Source organism: Maniola jurtina, chromosome 28 (genome assembly GCF_905333055.1).
Source record: "Maniola jurtina chromosome 28, ilManJurt1.1, whole genome shotgun sequence".
Classification (NCBI taxonomy): Eukaryota; Metazoa; Arthropoda; class Insecta; order Lepidoptera; family Nymphalidae; genus Maniola; species Maniola jurtina.
In genome coordinates, this window is record NC_060056.1 from 6,478,983 (window position 1) to 6,499,610 (window position 20,628).

The following is a 20,628-nucleotide window of genomic DNA, read 5'->3' on the forward strand; positions in this document are numbered from 1 at the left end:
AAGCCTCACCTGTCGGAGACATGGTCCACCACGGCCTTCCGCAGCTGGCGCCGCAGGTCCCTCGTCTTGCGACACATCTGCTCCAGCGCACGCTCCAGCCCTTCCGACTGCTCCGAGCGCCCGGCCTGGGGATACAAGAAGCCTCACCTGTCGGAGACATGGTCCACCACGGCCTTCCGCAGCTGGCGCCGCAGGTCCCTCGTCTTGCGACACATCTGCTCCAGCGCACGCTCCAGCCCTTCCGACTGCTCCGAGCGCCCGGCCTGGGGATACAAGAAGCCTCACCTGTCGGAGACATGGTCCACCACGGCCTTCCGCAGCTGGCGCCGCAGGTCCCTCGTCTTGCGACACATCTGCTCCAGCGCACGCTCCAGCCCTTCCGACTGCTCCGAGCGCCCGGCCTGGGGATACAAGAAGCCTCACCTGTCGGAGACATGGTCCACCACGGCCTTCCGCAGCTGGCGCCGCAGGTCCCTCGTCTTGCGACACATCTGCTCCAGCGCACGCTCCAGCCCTTCCGACTGCTCCGAGCGCCCGGCCTGGGGATACAAGAAGCCTCACCTGTCGGAGACATGGTCCACCACGGCCTTCCGCAGCTGGCGCCGCAGGTCCCTCGTCTTGCGACACATCTGCTCCAGCGCACGCTCCAGCCCTTCCGACTGCTCCGAGCGCCCGGCCTGGGGATACAAGAAGCCTCACCTGTCGGAGACATGGTCCACCACGGCCTTCCGCAGCTGGCGCCGCAGGTCCCTCGTCTTGCGACACATCTGCTCCAGCGCACGCTCCAGCCCTTCCGACTGCTCCGAGCGCCCGGCCTGGGGATACAAGAAGCCTCACCTGTCGGAGACATGGTCCACCACGGCCTTCCGCAGCTGGCGCCGCAGGTCCCTCGTCTTGCGACACATCTGCTCCAGCGCACGCTCCAGCCCTTCCGACTGCTCCGAGCGCCCGGCCTGGGGATACAAGAAGCCTCACCTGTCGGAGACATGGTCCACCACGGCCTTCCGCAGCTGGCGCCGCAGGTCCCTCGTCTTGCGACACATCTGCTCCAGCGCACGCTCCAGCCCTTCCGACTGCTCCGAGCGCCCGGCCTGGGGATACAAGAAGCCTCACCTGTCGGAGACATGGTCCACCACGGCCTTCCGCAGCTGGCGCCGCAGGTCCCTCGTCTTGCGACACATCTGCTCCAGCGCACGCTCCAGCCCTTCCGACTGCTCCGAGCGCCCGGCCTGGGGATACAAGAAGCCTCACCTGTCGGAGACATGGTCCACCACGGCCTTCCGCAGCTGGCGCCGCAGGTCCCTCGTCTTGCGACACATCTGCTCCAGCGCACGCTCCAGCCCTTCCGACTGCTCCGAGCGCCCGGCCTGGGGATACAAGAAGCCTCACCTGTCGGAGACATGGTCCACCACGGCCTTCCGCAGCTGGCGCCGCAGGTCCCTCGTCTTGCGACACATCTGCTCCAGCGCACGCTCCAGCCCTTCCGACTGCTCCGAGCGCCCGGCCTGGGGATACAAGAAGCCTCACCTGTCGGAGACATGGTCCACCACGGCCTTCCGCAGCTGGCGCCGCAGGTCCCTCGTCTTGCGACACATCTGCTCCAGCGCACGCTCCAGCCCTTCCGACTGCTCCGAGCGCCCGGCCTGGGGATACAAGAAGCCTCACCTGTCGGAGACATGGTCCACCACGGCCTTCCGCAGCTGGCGCCGCAGGTCCCTCGTCTTGCGACACATCTGCTCCAGCGCACGCTCCAGCCCTTCCGACTGCTCCGAGCGCCCGGCCTGGGGATACAAGAAGCCTCACCTGTCGGAGACATGGTCCACCACGGCCTTCCGCAGCTGGCGCCGCAGGTCCCTCGTCTTGCGACACATCTGCTCCAGCGCACGCTCCAGCCCTTCCGACTGCTCCGAGCGCCCGGCCTGGGGATACAAGAAGCCTCACCTGTCGGAGACATGGTCCACCACGGCCTTCCGCAGCTGGCGCCGCAGGTCCCTCGTCTTGCGACACATCTGCTCCAGCGCACGCTCCAGCCCTTCCGACTGCTCCGAGCGCCCGGCCTGGGGATACAAGAAGCCTCACCTGTCGGAGACATGGTCCACCACGGCCTTCCGCAGCTGGCGCCGCAGGTCCCTCGTCTTGCGACACATCTGCTCCAGCGCACGCTCCAGCCCTTCCGACTGCTCCGAGCGCCCGGCCTGGGGATACAAGAAGCCTCACCTGTCGGAGACATGGTCCACCACGGCCTTCCGCAGCTGGCGCCGCAGGTCCCTCGTCTTGCGACACATCTGCTCCAGCGCACGCTCCAGCCCTTCCGACTGCTCCGAGCGCCCGGCCTGGGGATACAAGAAGCCTCACCTGTCGGAGACATGGTCCACCACGGCCTTCCGCAGCTGGCGCCGCAGGTCCCTCGTCTTGCGACACATCTGCTCCAGCGCACGCTCCAGCCCTTCCGACTGCTCCGAGCGCCCGGCCTGGGGATACAAGAAGCCTCACCTGTCGGAGACATGGTCCACCACGGCCTTCCGCAGCTGGCGCCGCAGGTCCCTCGTCTTGCGACACATCTGCTCCAGCGCACGCTCCAGCCCTTCCGACTGCTCCGAGCGCCCGGCCTGGGGATACAAGAAGCCTCACCTGTCGGAGACATGGTCCACCACGGCCTTCCGCAGCTGGCGCCGCAGGTCCCTCGTCTTGCGACACATCTGCTCCAGCGCACGCTCCAGCCCTTCCGACTGCTCCGAGCGCCCGGCCTGGGGATACAAGAAGCCTCACCTGTCGGAGACATGGTCCACCACGGCCTTCCGCAGCTGGCGCCGCAGGTCCCTCGTCTTGCGACACATCTGCTCCAGCGCACGCTCCAGCCCTTCCGACTGCTCCGAGCGCCCGGCCTGGGGATACAAGAAGCCTCACCTGTCGGAGACATGGTCCACCACGGCCTTCCGCAGCTGGCGCCGCAGGTCCCTCGTCTTGCGACACATCTGCTCCAGCGCACGCTCCAGCCCTTCCGACTGCTCCGAGCGCCCGGCCTGGGGATACAAGAAGCCTCACCTGTCGGAAACATGGTCCACCACGGCCTTCCGCAGCTGGCGCCGCAGGTCCCTCGTCTTGCGACACATCTGCTCCAGCGCACGCTCCAGCCCTTCCGACTGCTCCGAGCGCCCGGCCTGGGGATACAAGAAGCCTCACCTGTCGGAGACATGGTCCACCACGGCCTTCCGCAGCTGGCGCCGCAGGTCCCTCGTCTTGCGACACATCTGCTCCAGCGCACGCTCCAGCCCTTCCGACTGCTCCGAGCGCCCGGCCTGGGGATACAAGAAGCCTCACCTGTCGGAGACATGGTCCACCACGGCCTTCCGCAGCTGGCGCCGCAGGTCCCTCGTCTTGCGACACATCTGCTCCAGCGCACGCTCCAGCCCTTCCGACTGCTCCGAGCGCCCGGCCTGGGGATACAAGAAGCCTCACCTGTCGGAGACATGGTCCACCACGGCCTTCCGCAGCTGGCGCCGCAGGTCCCTCGTCTTGCGACACATCTGCTCCAGCGCACGCTCCAGCCCTTCCGACTGCTCCGAGCGCCCGGCCTGGGGATACAAGAAGCCTCACCTGTCGGAGACATGGTCCACCACGGCCTTCCGCAGCTGGCGCCGCAGGTCCCTCGTCTTGCGACACATCTGCTCCAGCGCACGCTCCAGCCCTTCCGACTGCTCCGAGCGCCCGGCCTGGGGATACAAGAAGCCTCACCTGTCGGAGACATGGTCCACCACGGCCTTCCGCAGCTGGCGCCGCAGGTCCCTCGTCTTGCGACACATCTGCTCCAGCGCACGCTCCAGCCCTTCCGACTGCTCCGAGCGCCCGGCCTGGGGAACCAAATCCATACTTCCATCCATACTAATATTATAAACTAGCTGATGCCCGCAGCTTCGCCCGCGTGGATTGGTCAGATCCCCTGCAGCATCAGGATTGAGGAGTTGGAATCCAAAATTTTTATGAAACAATGTCGCAAAGTTCCTCTATCGATTAAAAAAGAAATGACGCAAATCGGTTCAGAAATCTCGGAGATTTCGGTGTACATAGGTAGAAAAACACAACTCCCTTCTTGAAAGTCGGTTAAAAAAGTAGCCTAAGTTACACCCTGGTCAATCCTCTACTTGTATGTGAAAATCCCGTTAAAATCGGTTCAGCCGTTCCGAAGATTAGCCTTTTCAAACAGACAGACAGACAGACAGACAGACAGACAAAAATTTTAAAAACGTGTGATTCAGTTATGGTATCGTTCAAATAACCATATGACCTTAATATGTGGTAGTTATTTTGAAATTACAGACAGACACTCCAATTTTATTTATTAGTATAGATGTGAAAGTGTGTCTGTCTGTCGGTCTGTCGGCTACCTTTTCACGGCCCAACAGTTTAACCGATCCTGACGAAATTTAGCACAGGATTGGCTTATATCCCGGGGACGGACATACGCTATTATTTATCGCGGAAAATCAAAAAGTTCCCAAGGGATTCCCAAAAATCTATCCGCTTAACCGATTTGTATGGATGCCTAGGTAGCTTGCGTCCCCGTAATTGACATAGGCAACTTTTTATCGGAAAATCAAAACAGTTCCCACGGGATTCCCAAAAACCCACCCGCTAAACCCATTTGTGTGAAATTTAGTACCGAGGTAGCTTGCGTCCCTGTAATTGACATAGGCAACTTTTTATCCCAGAAAATCAAGCAGTTCCCAAGGGATCTTTAAAAACTTAAATCCAGGCGGACGAAGTCGCGGGCATTCTCTAGTAAATAAATAAATCTTTACTAACTTTACAATTTGCACAAGCAAATATGGTGTGCTATGCATTGCCTTCACAGCAGTAAAAGCATCTAGAGCGTCTTGACTCTTTCCAATACATACGAGAAAATCATTAAGCCCCGTCCAACAAGACGAGTCTAATAACGTATCACTTATCAAAATCGCTTGAGCCGTTCCGACAAGCCGACATAGAAACGGACATACATACATACAGGCCAAACACATAACCCTCCTTTGTGCTTCGCCGTAGTCAGGTAAAAAAACACTGACTGACTGATTAATTAAGAGTGAATAGGCACCTTCTAGGTAAACGCGTCACATCTTAGACCACATCATCACTTTCCATCAGGTGTGATTGTGGTCAAGCGCTTACCTATAGTGAATAAAAAAAAAAAATATTGACAGCCATACTCACATTGGTCATATACTCGTGCAGCAGGTCCTGCAGCGCCTGTCGCACCGCGTTGCACTCCGCCACGATGCGCTCGCGACGCTCGTCCCTGCGTCACAGAGCAAAATAGTCACAGAGCCGAGTTTCATGCTGGTTCTTCTCAGTATGAACGGCATTCCGAACCAGTGGTAGATTATTTTGACGATTCAAAAGCACTTGCACACACGCACAACAGACGGAAACGTTTAAGTGCGAAAACCAGCCCAGAGAGAGAAGAAGCACTTGTAAAAGTTTAATTGAGTAAAAACATTTTGATATTTTTACCCTATAGCATAACGTGGCCCTTCTTACACGCATCTCCATACAAACGTATTACACTTATTATTCTACTAGCTGATGCCCGCAGCTTCGCCCGCGTGCATTTAGGGTTTTAAAATCCTGCGGGAACTTTGATTTCCCAGGACAATAGCCTATCCATAATAGCCCGTCCCCGGGATACAACGTGTTTCTGTACCACGTAAAAGCATTTAAACGGTTGTTCCTTTAAAAATCTCGTGGGATCACCAGGATTTAGGAATGCAATTCCTTACAGCATCAGAGTTGAGGAGTTGGGTCCTCGATGTCAACGACAAAGTGTTTACTTGGTATAGATATTTATACTTTCAATATCAATTTATAACAGACAGTTTCTAAACCCCATCAGATTTAGTGGTCAGGTCCCCTGCAGCATCAGAATTGAGGAGTTGGAATCCAAATTTTGAATCAAAATGTCACAAAGTTCCTTTATCGAATACGCAAATCGGATATCACTGATATCTCTGAGATTTACATAGGTTGAAAAACACAACTTCTTAATTTTTAAAAGTCGGTTAAAAAAGTAGTCTATGTTACTCCCTGGCCAATCCTCTACTGTAAAAATCCAGTCAAAATCGGTTCAGCCGTTCCGAAGATTAGCCCGTTCAAACAGACAGACGGACGGACAGACAGACACACTTACGCATTTATAATATTAGTATGGATTTTAGTTCATCCGAGTCGTATATCTTACACTAAATACCTGGTGCAAGAGCTGTCGGCCATGAGAGCTGCGCCAGATATGATGGACTCTAGGCGTTCCTCCAGCGACGGCCGAGTGCGCAGTTCGGAGTACGCCAATGGTTCCATTACCATGCGCTCCTGTAAACATTTTTTTTTTCATATAGCCGATGCCCGCGACTTTGCCCGCGTGGATTTAGGTTTTTTGAAATCCCGTGCGAACTCTTTGATTTTCCGGGATAAAAAGTAGTCTATGTGCTAATCCAGGATATTATCTTTCTCCATCAGCCAAATCCGTCCAGTAGTTTTTGCGTGAAGGAGTAACAAACATACACACAAACTTTCGCCTTTATAATATTAGTGTGATTAGCCATGTTAAATGACTAATATTCCCCTTTCCTCTCCAACTAAGCGTCAGGCTTGTGCTAGGAGTGGGTACGACAATAGTGCAACGGGCGGGGTTTGAACCGTCGACCTTTCGGTTTTCAGTCCACTCCTTTACCGGTTGAGCTATTGAGGCTCTATCTAAACAAATAATTAATTGTACAGAAGCTTTGGGGAAGTCCATGATATACAAGGAATCAAAAGCTTAATTTGCTATAATCCACAGAACAAGTGTAAATTAAAAATTTATAACACCCCCGACAAGTGAAGGTTACAGTAACTAGAAAAGAGCTGATAACTTTCAAACGGCTGAACCGATTTTCTTGGATTATAGCTAAGAACACTCTCGATCAAGCCACCTTTCAAACAAAAAAAAAACTAAATTAACATCGGTTCATTAGTTTAGCAGCTACGATGCCACAGACAGATACACAGATACACACGTCAAACTTATAACACCCCTATTTTTGGGTCGACGGTTAATAAGACACGTGAATAGACTCACGTCGAAGTCGTCCAGCGCCTGCGCCAGCTCGCCAGGCCCTTCCACCGGCACGCGGTTGTTGCCTGCAAACAAACACACATACTACATTCTATGACCATAACACAGCTTTATACGCGGTTCAGACTGTAGCGGTTGCCACATTCACAAGATGACGCTTCTAAATTCAATCAGTCAAACAACGCTTGAAACACGAACCCCAGCCTGATAACTCACGACCCGCGGCCTAGATGGCAGCACGGGTACCTTAATTGGAAACTCAAGTAGAATACGCAACTTTCAATCGCATTGACAGAGCGTTTACCAAATTGCACTATAACCGTCGGCCCAGCTGGCGCTACCGAGCACAACACTAGCTCGGTGGGAATTCCCTATTGTTACGGTCGAGCACACAGACACACAGCTCCCGTACGAGACTAACATTAAACACGCGCGTTTTTTTTTTTTAAAATTTTACTTTTATTTTACGTGGTAAGTAATGATGCAGTCTAAGATGGAAGTGGGCTAACTTGGAAGGAGTATGACAGTTTTTAGGGTTCCGTACCTCAAAAAGAAAAACGGAACCCTCATAGGATCACTTAGTTGTCTGTCTATCTGTCCGTCCGTCCGTCTTATCTGTTAAGAAAACCCAAAGGGTACTTCCCGTTGACCTAGAATCATGAAATTTGGCAGGTAGGCAGGTCTTATAGCACAAGTAAAGGAATAAATCCGAGAACCGTGAATTTGTCACATCATTAAAAAAATTAAAATGCGTTTCAGTTTTCATAGTAAGATAACTATACCATGTGAGGTATCATACGAAAGGGTATCATACTTTACCTGTACATTGAAAACAGATTGTTATTTATTTTTATGCATAATAGTTTTATTTATCGTGCAAAATGTCGGAAAAAATACCGGAGTACGGAACCCTCGGTGCGCGAGTATGACCCGCACTTGGCCGGTTTTTTTATTAAACCCACATACCCTTTTGGATTATCGTGGTTGATTACCTGAGGGTGGCAGGGGTCGTCCCTGGGCGACTGCAGAGATGGTGTCGACGGCGGAGCACACGGCGCGCAGAACAAAGTCGCGGTTGGCCTTGGCCGCAGCCAACTCTGGGTGACGGACGTATACCTGATGATAAAATATTGATAATAATTAGTCCGGATTTTCACTTGTTTAACGGTAACTGTTGGTTAAGAGCATTTTCGATGTTAGTTTCGTGAATTTTCAAGGTTCGTTTATAGCTTTTTCGAGGTGGGTTTAGAGCATTTTTAAGGTTGATTTCAAGTATTTTCCAACCAATCAACCTTGAAGTTGCACAAAACCAACCTTGAATTCGTGCATTTTCATGGTTGGTTTAGCGCATTTTCATGGTTGGTTTCAAGCATTTTCAAGGGTGGTTTAGAGCATTTTCAAGGGTGATTTCGTAGTTGGCTTAGATCATTTTCAAGGTTGATTTTTTGCATTTTCATGGTTGGTTAAAAGCATTTTCAAGGGTGGTTTAGAGCATTTTCAAAGTTGATTTAGAGCAAATCAAGGGGGGTTTAGAGCATTTTCAAGGTTGGTCAAGAGCATCAAGGTGGTATGACTAACACAGCGTCAGGGTAGCCCTACCTTGGAAGCCGTCAGCAGCATGGTGGAGTGCTTCTTCAGCACAGCCCTGGCCGCAGCCAGCTCATCCTTCATCCGCGGCTCCTTCAGCTCCAGCTGCCGCCTGGCCGCTTGAGCGGCGAGCTCGTTGGCGGACCTGCCGAACTGACTCCAGCAGCTCCGACTGTGATGATGCTGACTTCAGCTTGTCAGCGTCAGGGTAGCCCTACCTTGGAAGCTGTCAGCAGCATGGTGGAGTGCTTCTTCAGCACAGCCCTGGCCGCAGCCAGCTCGTCCTTCATCCGCGGCTCCTTCAGCTCCAGCTGCCGCCTGGCCGCCTGAGCGGCGAGCTCGTTGGCGGACCTGCCGAACTGGCGCGCCGACTCCAGCAGCTCCGACTGGGATGATGCTGACTTCAGCTTGTCAGCGTCAGGGTAGCCCTACCTTGGAAGCCGTCAGCAGCATGGTGGAGTGCTTCTTCAGCACAGCCCTGGCCGCAGCCAGCTCGTCCTTCATCCGCGGCTCCTTCAGCTCTAGCTGCCGCCTGGCCGCTTGAGCGGCGAGCTCGTTGGCGGACCTGCCGAACTGGCGCGCCGACTCCAGCAGCTCCGACTGTGATGATGCTGACTTCAGCTTGTCCAGGTCGTTTTCCACCTGCCAATATTTGGAATCGATAAGTTATTTTTTTTTATTGAATCACACTAATCACACTAATATTATAAAGGCGAAAGTTTGTATGTGTGTGTGTGTGTGTGTATGTTTGTTACTCCTTCACGCTAAAACTACTGGACGGATTGGGCTGAAATTTAGAATGGAGATAGATTATACTCTGGATTAGCACATAGGCTACTTTTCATCCCGGAAAATCAAAGAGTTCCCACGGGATTTTTAAAAAACCTACATCCACGCGAACGAAGTCGCGGGTATCAGCTAGTTAATTATGAAAATTTAAGAAATAAAGAATGTACTATGTAGTTAGATGATACCTAGGTACTATAGTTGTATACAAAACTTCATGTAAAACTTCATTCTGTTGTTTAGTAAATAAAGGGCTGTATTATTATTAATATGAAAAAAACAAGGAAACCTGCACAAGTTCTCCATGATGTTTCCAAAGGTGTGAAGTCTGCTTTCAGACTATGATCTAAATTCTAAATCTTCTCATTCGGAGAGGAGACCCATACTCAGTAGTTGGCCTTCAAAGTAATGATCATAACAATTATAGTAACATTCTAGCAACGACAGCCTCAATAGCTCAATGGTTAAGCGAACTGAAATCTGCAAGGTCGGCAATTCAAATCTCACCCGTTGCACTATTGTTGTACCCACTCTTAACACAAGCTTTACACTTAGTTGGAGGGGAAAGGGTTAATATTAGTCATGACTAATATGCCTAATATATTTTTAAATAACTCACAGTGCGCAGGTTGGACAGCAGAAGATGGACATCCACCATGTCAGCCAGGATCAGCAGGCGAGTGACCGCTGACAGCAGCCCGCGCGCCGCCCGGACCATGCTGGAGCGCACCGTGGACGCGCAGGGCTCCTCGGAGAACTCCCGCGCCGCCAGGCTCATCGCTGCTCCTGTGGTTAATAAACAATTAAAGTATCTCAGGCTTCAAAGTTTGGAACATTTTTTGATAAATAATAGAGAGCAAACAAGCAAGCGGGTCACCTGATGTGAAGTGATTACCGCCGCCCATGAATAATTGCAGCACCACAGGGACCGCCGATGCGTTACCGGCCTTTCAGGAATTCGTTTGCCCGCCCCTTGAATAACCCCAGGTTGTAATCTAGTGGGAACACTATCGATAGGAGTTGATTCCGCAGTTCGCATTTGAGTGGAAAAAAGATCTGGCACAATCTAGACAAAGTCTATCAGTATTCTACAGGATATATTTCAGATGTGCCTGGTGCCTTTTGACCTGGTTCCTCTTTCACCATTCTACTATCATACCACAACGCATCGTCACAATCTGCACCCATACGTAATCAAAGTTCCATAGACAAGTATGAAGCAATTTGCTTCCTCGTTTCCAATTCCATTCACCATTACTTAAATTATTATCATACATGGGTATTTAAAAATTGTCAATCAAAAAATGTACAATGGTACCCACTCTTAAGATGCTGCAGTGCTGTTCCTGGCGGCAATAAGTATTGGAAGAGAACTGTGAAGCAGTAGCAATCACAATAGATCAGCAACAGTCAAAGTGATACAGGGTCTGAAGTGTCCAGCATAGCCGTCAAACCAACAAGAAGATGGTACCCACTTTAAATAAATGACTTTGACTAAAGGTACACTCACCAGCCTTCCTGACCTCTTCCACAGCAGCCAGCATCTCTTGAGTGATCTCCGGGTTCTCATACGCAATGGTCTGCCCCCTCTCTATGAAGATCTCCGTAGCGCGCTCCACAGTTGCCACCAACGCACTGGCACGCTTGGACTTGCCCGCTGTGACAAAAAAAAACTAAGTCTTAACCTCTCTGTTGTGCAGGTTTCCTCACGATGTCTTCCTTCACCAATAAAGCAAATGATACATATTTAAGAACTGAGTTTGTTGTGGGCTCTTCTCAGACTTGGGCGCGTTTGGAACCCTCGTAGCTTTAGTTTTAAGTTACGTAATTAATTATCACCACTATATCGTACAAATTTAACAATTTCAATCATCAAAAGGAGTACAATTGTACCTACTTGGAATAAATAATTTTGACTTTGACTTTGAACTTAAAATGCACATAACTTGTGAAACTTAGAGGTGCATACCCAGGATCAAACCCCCAACTTTCCAAATAGTAGGCAAACATCTTAATCACTACACTATCACAACTTAACTACTATGCTATTAATGTATATTGCATATGCTAATAATGTTTATTGTTATTTTAACGACTATGCTATCATAACTTCTGTGCCATCCTGTTTGCACCCTTCTGATACAGGGAGCCTTAAAAATACTTGAAATTGACTTTGAAATGAAAGAATTTTGAGTGAATGTAAAGTGCTCACGTCTCTTCTTTTTGGCAGACTTGTCCTTGCTGTTGACGAGGGTGGTGACCTGCAGCACGAGCGGCTCCAGCGTCCGCTCCACGGACATGGTGCGGATCTCCAGGTTCTTGGGGTCCCACTTGAGCGCCAGCTGGCCTGTTGTGCCGTACGGGTCTGTTAGAGTGGCCATGCTTGACGTAATTCTGAAAAGAGTGAATGTTATTGATTAGGAAGCATGAAAGGCTTTGCATTCAGCTGATTTGAAGCAAAGTAAAGTACTGCCTCATTAGTGTAATGATCACATCATGCAATGATGGCATCATGTATGTAGTCATAGAAGACTTTATTGCACACAAAAAAAGAAAAAAACCATGATAAAACAAGAAACTATAAACTAAGAGAAATTGTATGCAAAGGTGGCCTTATTGCTTAAAGCAATCTCCACCAGGTAACCTTTGGTGAAAGGAGAGACTAGCTAATGGAGCATGGTAAACTTTTGAGCATAAGAAAGCTGTCACTCAGCGGCGATAGAGAGAGCTATGCTTGGAGTTTCTCTATGTGATCAAAACCATGATCTATTGGTTGATGATGGTGATAATAATACCAATTTCAACCATAATATGTCAATGTACCATATCATGCAATAAATAAGTCTAAATCTACATAAAGTTATCAAAAAGACTTGCAACATGGTCTTAAGAACCCTTTCCTTGCCCTATATGATAAGTACAGTGAAACTTGAAGAATGACATTCAAAGTACTTAACTAATAAGATACTTTACTAGTGTAAACTCCAATAGTAGAATACAGAGTTGAAGTAGTATGGTAGCTGACTCTACAATGTATTACCGACCTCCTGTGTAAGTGGTCAATGTTTAACTTAAAAACCTGGTTTCTTGCTAGCATTCATGGGAGGCTTAGTTTCATAGCAGTAGCCAATAAGTGTAGTTTACAAAGTATGCAGGAAATATCACATAAAACTATGGAAGAAAGATTAGGTGCAGCATTGTTATAATGTCCCGTAGACACAGATTAATAGGTCCCGTACTTTTGTGAAAGTACTACCTTACATTGCCACAACAGTGTATGACTCACTTCTATCCCCAAAGTTTTTGCTATAACTATGATTGTTTTAGCTAAAACAGATTGTTACTCACTGTTATTTGAATAAGGTATAAAAAAACTCTTATACAACTGAATTATTAAACTAAAACAAAGAATGTCTTTTTAATAAACAAAACAATATAAAACTAGGTACTAATAATAAAACAGGACTAATTACAAGAGGTCACAATACAATCAAACGTCTTTGAAACATGTGTACTTCTTAAATTAGCCGGGTAAAATATTGACATTTATTTGTACTCTCCATTTACCTTAGATTTGTAGGTATTTTGAAGAGAACACGCTAAATAACACAATGTACTGCACGAATTAGAGAGTTATACACAAAATTTCACACACGTAACTTGGAATCAGAACAAATAAACAGGTAAAAATCAGAAAAATACACAAAAAGAAGTCACGAAGGCGTGTCAAAAACAGTAGGACTGTGTTGCCATGTTCTATTTTATATTTATTTTAGTAGAGAAAGGCAAAGAAAATGCAAGTTTAACAAAAAGATTATTTTAGAGAGACAAGGCACCGTAAATAAAAATTAAAGTATGGTTCATAATAGTACATACAAAAAGAAAAGGCATCACTTTAAATACTTAGAAAAGTGGAAACTGGTATAAAACGAAAATATTTCGTTTCGTTACGATTCCTAAACGTTACTTCTAGTTAGCTTTTACAAGCTGGTAACATTGATTATTATGACAATTGACAATAATATTTTTAAAATGCAAAATAACCTAAAAGACCTCTGAAACAATTTAAAAAATGCGATTTTCAATAATATTTCGTATCCCCAAAGCTGTATTAACATCGCAAATTACACGTAATTACTCAGAATATGCCCCAAAAGCTTTAAGAAGCTTAAAACCCAAGTCTACACGTAACAATTTGCAGTTTTATGTTGATTCGTGCAGAGTTAGGGCTGTTGCTGGGAACGGGGGCGATGGTTGTGTTTCCTTCCTCAGTGTGTGGTGCAAGGAGCAGGCGGGACCCGATGGCGGGGACGGGGGACACGGTGGACATGTAATTTTTCGGGTAAGTCTGACTTTTTGGTCTTCTAAAAATGTACTAGTTTCCAGTTTTGTGAAGGTTTTATTTGATTAGAAACGTTCGTATTGATATGTAGGCTCTGCTTAAGGTCATAATTAATTTAGCCCATAGTCCACCATGCTGTCTTAGTGCAGTTGGCAGACTTCACACGGAGTTCCTCTGAGAACAATTTGGAGAACTCTCAGGCATGCAGGTTTCTTCACAATGTCTTCTTCACTGTTGAAAAAGTGTATTAAATGCATATAACTCTGAAAAGTTAGCGAGGTGCATAGTCCATTTTAATTATCGTACAATTTTTTGTCTTTAATATGCAAGATGTAACTTTTCAACTGTCAAATTTCACTGGTTTAGTATTGTTGCAGGCCACTCACTCCAAGAAGAGCTTGAACCACTGCCACTCTGTGATCCAAGCGAAGCACGGTGAGCGAGGCACCCACAAAGACTGCACTGGCAAGAATGCTGATCATATTGTTGTGGATGTGCCTTTAGGTATACCTGCATTCCTTACATCACTAAAACCTGACTACTCCCTAAAAAAATTTTTGGAGACCCCTTTTTTTTTGATGTAACATCAGTTACGTTAATTTTTTTATACAAACTACCTACAAGACGGTTTGTTCAACATCTGTTAAAAAGCGTCCAAATAGAACAAATGAATTCTCAAGTATATGTTCGCATGTCGACGCTTTTTTACGCGTGAACAGATACTTTGGAATACATTTGTTACATATCAGACTGAAAACGTTCTCGTGTGCAAATGAGGCCATTATTGAATACTAACTGACGCCCGCGACTTCGTCCGCGTGGATTTAGGTCTTTCAAAATCCCGTGGGAACTTTTTGGTTTTCCGGGATTAAAAGTAGCCTATGTGCTAATCCAAGATCTTATCTATCTCCATTCCAAATTTTAGCCAAATCCGTCCAGTAGTTTTTGCATGAAGGAGTAACAAACATACACACACACACACACACACACACACACACACACACATACACACATACAAACTTTCGCCTTTATAATATTAGTGTGATAGTGTGATGTTCCCCCTCAGGTACGATAGTAAAGGACGGCTCGGGGCGAGTGGTGGGCGACCTGCAGGGGGAAGGCACGATGTTCGTGGCGGCGCGCGGGGGCGCGGGCGGCCGAGGAAATAAGTTCTTCCTCACTGACACTGAGCAGGTGGGTTAGATTCAACCATAGTACATCTAATAGTAAAACTATTTATTTATTTATTTATTTATTTAATTAATTGTTTAATTAGAACGGACCTTTTAAGTCCAATTACACTAATTAAATTAAATTACACAATAAAAATAAATACAGAAAAAAAAAAACTAAATAAATAAAGAACTATATACATATATCGTCTACTGTGAACCACATTTGGCACAAGCATAGTGAGCTCAGTTGTTTTTTATAAATTCATACTTAGCCGATTACTGCATCTATATGGATTTAGATTTTTTTTAAATCCCATTGGATTCCAATTCCCGTTCTTCAATCAAGTCTCAATGGGTCAACATGATTTTTTGCATTAGTAAAGTTAAAGATCTACACAGTGGCATAGTCTACAGTTTTATCCCAGGAAATCAAAGAGTTTCCACTGGGTTTTTAAAATCCTAAACCCACGTGGACGAAGTTTCGGGTATCAGATGGTTTGATAAATAAATTGAAGTTTGTAATTTCCATTAATTCCATTTTATCAGCTTGTATGCGTTCACTTGCGACATTGGCCTTTCCAAGAGCGCGCCACCGAACACGGTGCTCAACTTTCCTCGCCACTTTCCTTCACTTCACACACTTCAGGTCATCAGTCCATCGGGCTGGAGGTCTGAGGCTGAAAACGCCTGCCCTGCGTCCTACGACATTAATACATTATTACATTTTATTTTTTTTTAATTTATTTTATTCACAATAATTTTACCTGTCTTTAAAATTTGGTATCTCGCCAAACTGGTGGGCCAGTTTGTTGGCGAGGTGGCGCTCTTAACTTTATGCTACTTACTATCCATACTAAATCTATAACTGCTTCTAATAAACTATATTAAATATTTACTTAAACCTAACTGTTAACTAAACAAACACATGACCTGCCCACAGCTATCATCCTTTGCGCTATGTCGGTCGCCTTTGTTCTTCTGCGAATTTCCTTGTTCTGGATTTTATCCCTGAGACTGATACCCAACATAGCTTGTTCCATAACACACTGTGCAACTTTTAGTTTGTGGACGAGGCCAACTGTCAGTGTACACGTTTACGAAGCATGTTATTAAACTTAAACTTAAAACTACAACGGTCTTGAAAGCGGCCAGGTCTAAGAAGAATTATTGGTGTATAGCTGTGAAATGCAACTGACTGACAGCCAAACTTTCGCTGTTATAAGAGTTGCATGGATATGTTTTCTCAGGAACCAATGGTGGCAGAGTACGGCGCAGTGGGCGAGAGTAACCACTACACGTTGGAAGTGCGCTCAATGGCTCACCTGGGGCTCATAGGGTTCCCCAACGCTGGGAAGAGCACCCTGTTGAGGGCTATCACTCGCGCGCGGCCTACAGTGGCGCCCTATCCCTTCACCACGCTGAGGCCGCATATAGGTGAGAATATAATACTTTGTTATGGAAAAATACATATTAAATTGATTTCAAACTACGGAAATATAATATAATATATAAATATCGCTCACCCAATAATATTACATCTAAGTGTGAACACTGACATTTAAAAGTAGAGTGAGCGATATTTATATATTATATTATATTTCCGTAGTTTGAAAGCAACTTTAAACTTTGTCAATATATTTTGTGGCATAACTTTGTCAATTGCTCATCCTACTTCCTTCTAATATTATAAACGCGACAGTTTGTATGTATGTATGGATGGATGTTTGTTACTCTTTCACGCAAAAACTACTGGACGAATTTGGTTGAAATTTGGAATGGAGATAGATTATACCCTTTATTTAACACATAGGCTACGTTTTATCCTGAAAAAGCAATGATTTTACACGGGATATTAAAAACCTATATCTACGGAAACGATGTTGCGGGCATCAGCTAGTAGTAAAATACTTTGACCAAGTGTATTTGGAAAAGGTTTTTTTTTACTTTGACAAAGTTTCACCATCAATTTTATCAACTAAAGTTTTTCCATGAACACTTGACAAAGTTTTACTAGGAACACTTGACAAAGTTTTACCAGGAATACTTGACAAGTTTATTCCATGCACACTTGACAAAATTTATTCCATGAACACTTGACAAAGTTCTACCATTATATTAAAGACTTATAGTAATACTTTGTCAAAATCTCAATAGTACTTTGTCAAAGACTCATTTGTATTAAATTAGTTTTATTTTCAGGTATGGTTCCGTATGACGACTACGAACAGGTCGCTATTGCAGATTTGCCGGGTTTGATTCCCGGCTCACACAAAAACTATGGGTTAGGTAAGAAAATTAAATAGTATCATCTTTTTTTTTAAATGTTACAATAGAACTTAAAGCTAGGCTATCTAATTACTATACGAATCATGCCCGCGTGGAATGGTGCCAATAATACTGGCTGCATTTCCACCCTGGACAGCCAGGCTGATCCGATTCTATCATCTTGGTCAATTTCTATTTCTTGTCTTGGTTTTATGTCTTGTACGCCGCCTGCCCTCCCACGGCTAAACATGAAGGAAACGTGTGTCGGGGCGAAATGTGCGTCAAGTAGTTTTGTATTGTGGTGGTGCGTATTGCTTGCTTGGTGGCTGGCTTTTCCTGCATGTTTATCAGTGGGAGGGAGGGCGGTGCATGTCGCATGCTGCATGTTGTACCATACAGATTTGTCTGTTTCAGCGGATTATAGCAAATTAAGCTTTTGGTTCCTTAAGGGGCAAAGGACGGCTCTGCCCGCGAAATTCAAATTTTATTTGGTTTTTCGCAATTTGTAAACTAATACGACAAAATAGGCTTATGGCATTCTAGTTGTGACAATGACAGTATCATTTTCATGTGTTTATATAAAAATCATTACTTAATAAGGTCCAGTTTAAGAAATTAGCTCTAGTATCGACTAATTTGTGAGTTACATTCGATACTAGAGCTAATATCTTAAACTGGACCCTTTCAAGTAAAGTTTTTTATATAAATAGGTGGGAATGATACTGTTATTGTCGCACATAGAATGCCATAAGCCTACTTTGTCGTATTACTTTACAAATTGTGAAAAACCAAATTAAATTTGAATTTCGCGGGCAAACCCGTCTCATCCACCTCAAAGGACTAACTTGTAAAGGGATAAAAAACCTGTCTCAGTTCTCCATTGCAGATGAATATGTTTTCTTTTTCAGGCATCCAATTCCTGCAACACGCAGAAAGGTGTAGGGGTCTGATATTTCTTCTAGATGGCACAAACGACCCCCTAAAGCAATACAAGACCCTAAACCACGAGCTAAAGCAATACAGCGCACAGTTAGTGCAAAGACCCCGCTGTGTGGTGCTCAACAAGATGGACGTGCCGCGAGTTGCGGAGATATACCGGAACATATCAACACACATACGAACTAAGTCTGTTGGGGAAACGGCGGTTATCGGCATTTCCGCCAAAACTGGACACAATATCAGCGAATTATTGAGGGTTATACGACAAATGTATGATGAAGGTGAAGATAGTGATAAATCACACTAATATTATAAAAGCGAAAGTTTGTATGTGTGTGTGTGTATGTTTGTTACTTCTTCACGCAAAAACCACTGGACGGATTTGGCTAAAATTCTAGATATATATATATATAGATATATAGATATAGATGGAGATAGATAGTATCCTGGATTAGCACATAGGCTACTTTTTATCCCGGAAAATCAAAGAGTTCCCACGGGATTTCAAAAAACCTAAATCCACGCGGATGAAGTCGCGGGCGTCAGCTAGTAAATTATTATAATTAGGTGTGTTTTGTACTGAATCCCCACCGCTAACCTCTTGTTAAGTAACATATACAAATGTACGAAGGTGGAACGTGTTTGTGCGACCGCGCTATTGGTTCGTCATTAAACCCTTGTAATGTTGGCAGAAAGCTATCTACTAGTGAACACTAGTGTTTCGTACTGAACTAAAAGAAAGATGACTGATAAACCAATAACTCAACAGAAAACGCCCCTGCTGTCATACACTTTGTATCACTAAATTGATCGATAATCACCCGCTGCGCAGGTTCAATATCTTTGGTGTAGCTAGGTCTAAGAAGGGTTAATACTAACCTGTCCTCCCTCTTAGGTTGACATTTATAGAGTGCACATTGACTATGCCTAGGCTCAAGACGCTGATAAAACGAGACAGCGATATACTGCTGACATAAAACCATCTCGTTTTAATTGAGGCCTAAATCTGAGCAAAATCAAAGTTCGCTCTAAAGATGTTGGCCTGAATCTCAATTTAAAAAAATGTGATGGAGTAATTTACGTACTCCACTCACAAGCCTTGTCCCTACGTCGTAATTCCTGATTTTTGAGGGTCGGAACCCTTCCCAATGATCATATAATGCCCCACCATTGTTTCCATCATGCTTCAAGATAATTCGTCATGTAATAAGAAAATACTTAAATATTAAGTAGGTACTAGTTAAGTAGAAAAAAAAATGAAAAATAATTTGTAAATAGTTTTAAATTTTAATAATAAATTATAGAATGTAATATTGTTGTTTTAATTAAACTATTAAAGGCTAGAGATTTGGTGAAGATTCGGAAACGACGAACTTTATATATAGTGTAAAATAAGTGGATAAGAAAACTTATATATATTTTTAAATTACTCAGGAATGTTTGTTCAGCTAAATTACTATTAAGTACTTACTATGCCCTATGTCAGTCTATAATCATTTATGGGATAAAAGCATGGGGTGGTGCTTCCAAAACCACCTTATTAACCATAGAAAGAGCGCAACGCGCCGTACTCAAAGTAATGACCTTTAAAAAATATACTTACCCTACCCACCTTTTATATTCTGAGCTAGAGGTACTTACAGTTCGTAAATTATTTATAAAACACGCGATAATTGCACAACATAAAATTCAACCAGTTCCTGCAATTAGGCGTACAATACATAGAGTGTATAATATCCCTCAACAAAAAACAGGTTTCGCTCAAAAATTCATAAATTATCTAGGACCGAAACTATACAACGCAATAAGCAAAAAGACAATGCTAAAAGATTTTACAACATAAGTAATAAATTGAAAACGCAATTAATGAAGTATCTTAATGTTCTAAATTATAACGAAACAGAGGATCTTCTGATTAAAATAGTATGATATTAGTAGTAGTAGTATGACAAACTGCAAACATAAACAACACACAATGCACAATCACACGCAAACACACAAACACACACACGCATACTCCACATATACACACATGCACACATACATACATACCACAAAATTCACGTAAGCGCACACGCACGAAAACCTATAGGCTTAATATTTACTAACAATAACATTACATTACATTACATTACTAATATTTATTACTAGTGATGCAGGATAAGAACTCGGTCTCTAAAAACTCGTAACTCAATGTACGCACAAAGGAGTGACAGGCAGTTGGATTGCATGATACCTCACAACAATGCCGCGTGTGCGTAACTACAATCACTACCTACCCTCCATTAAAATATATTATTAAGACTTTTTATTTTTATTGGTACACTATGATTGATTATAACGCTGTTGTATTGGTACGGTTTTGCATGTCCGACCATCAGCGCACCATATTAACACATTTAAATTAAGTTCTTAGGAACGGGAGAAGT

The 20,628-nt window shown here is 45.2% G+C and overlaps 2 protein-coding genes across 3 annotated transcripts in view; one reads left to right on the forward strand and one right to left on the reverse strand.

Moving 5' to 3' along the window:
- Positions 1-13,229, reverse strand: part of LOC123879372 (catenin alpha) — an 87,254-nt gene extending 74,025 nt beyond the window's left edge. Inside the window, exons 1-10 of the mRNA XM_045927042.1 lie at positions 13,046-13,229; positions 11,691-11,872; positions 10,989-11,135; positions 10,098-10,264; positions 9,125-9,334; positions 8,098-8,221; positions 7,109-7,170; positions 6,242-6,360; positions 5,209-5,293; positions 3,736-3,851 (exon numbers count right to left, since the gene is read on the reverse strand). Coding sequence (XP_045782998.1) covers positions 3,736-3,851; positions 5,209-5,293; positions 6,242-6,360; positions 7,109-7,170; positions 8,098-8,221; positions 9,125-9,334; positions 10,098-10,264; positions 10,989-11,135; positions 11,691-11,859 — 1,199 coding nt within the window. The 5' untranslated portion in view covers positions 11,860-11,872; positions 13,046-13,229. The remainder of the gene's footprint in view (positions 1-3,735; positions 3,852-5,208; positions 5,294-6,241; positions 6,361-7,108; positions 7,171-8,097; positions 8,222-9,124; positions 9,335-10,097; positions 10,265-10,988; positions 11,136-11,690; positions 11,873-13,045) is intronic.
- Positions 13,230-13,509: 280 nt separating this feature from the next.
- On the forward strand, positions 13,510-19,472 carry LOC123879359 (mitochondrial ribosome-associated GTPase 2). 2 transcript variants are annotated; one of them, XM_045927026.1, is made up of 7 exons: positions 13,510-13,820; positions 14,198-14,324; positions 14,887-15,014; positions 16,243-16,429; positions 17,195-17,281; positions 18,169-18,498; positions 18,751-19,472. In XM_045927026.1, coding segments are annotated over exons 1-7 (1,131 nt in total). In that variant the 5' UTR covers positions 13,510-13,550; the 3' UTR covers positions 18,753-19,472. The 2 variants fall into 2 exon arrangements, with proteins under 2 accessions (XP_045782982.1, XP_045782981.1); XM_045927025.1 differs by lacking the exon at positions 18,751-19,472 and having other exon boundaries at positions 18,169-18,584.
- Positions 19,473-20,628: the final 1,156 nt, after the last annotated feature.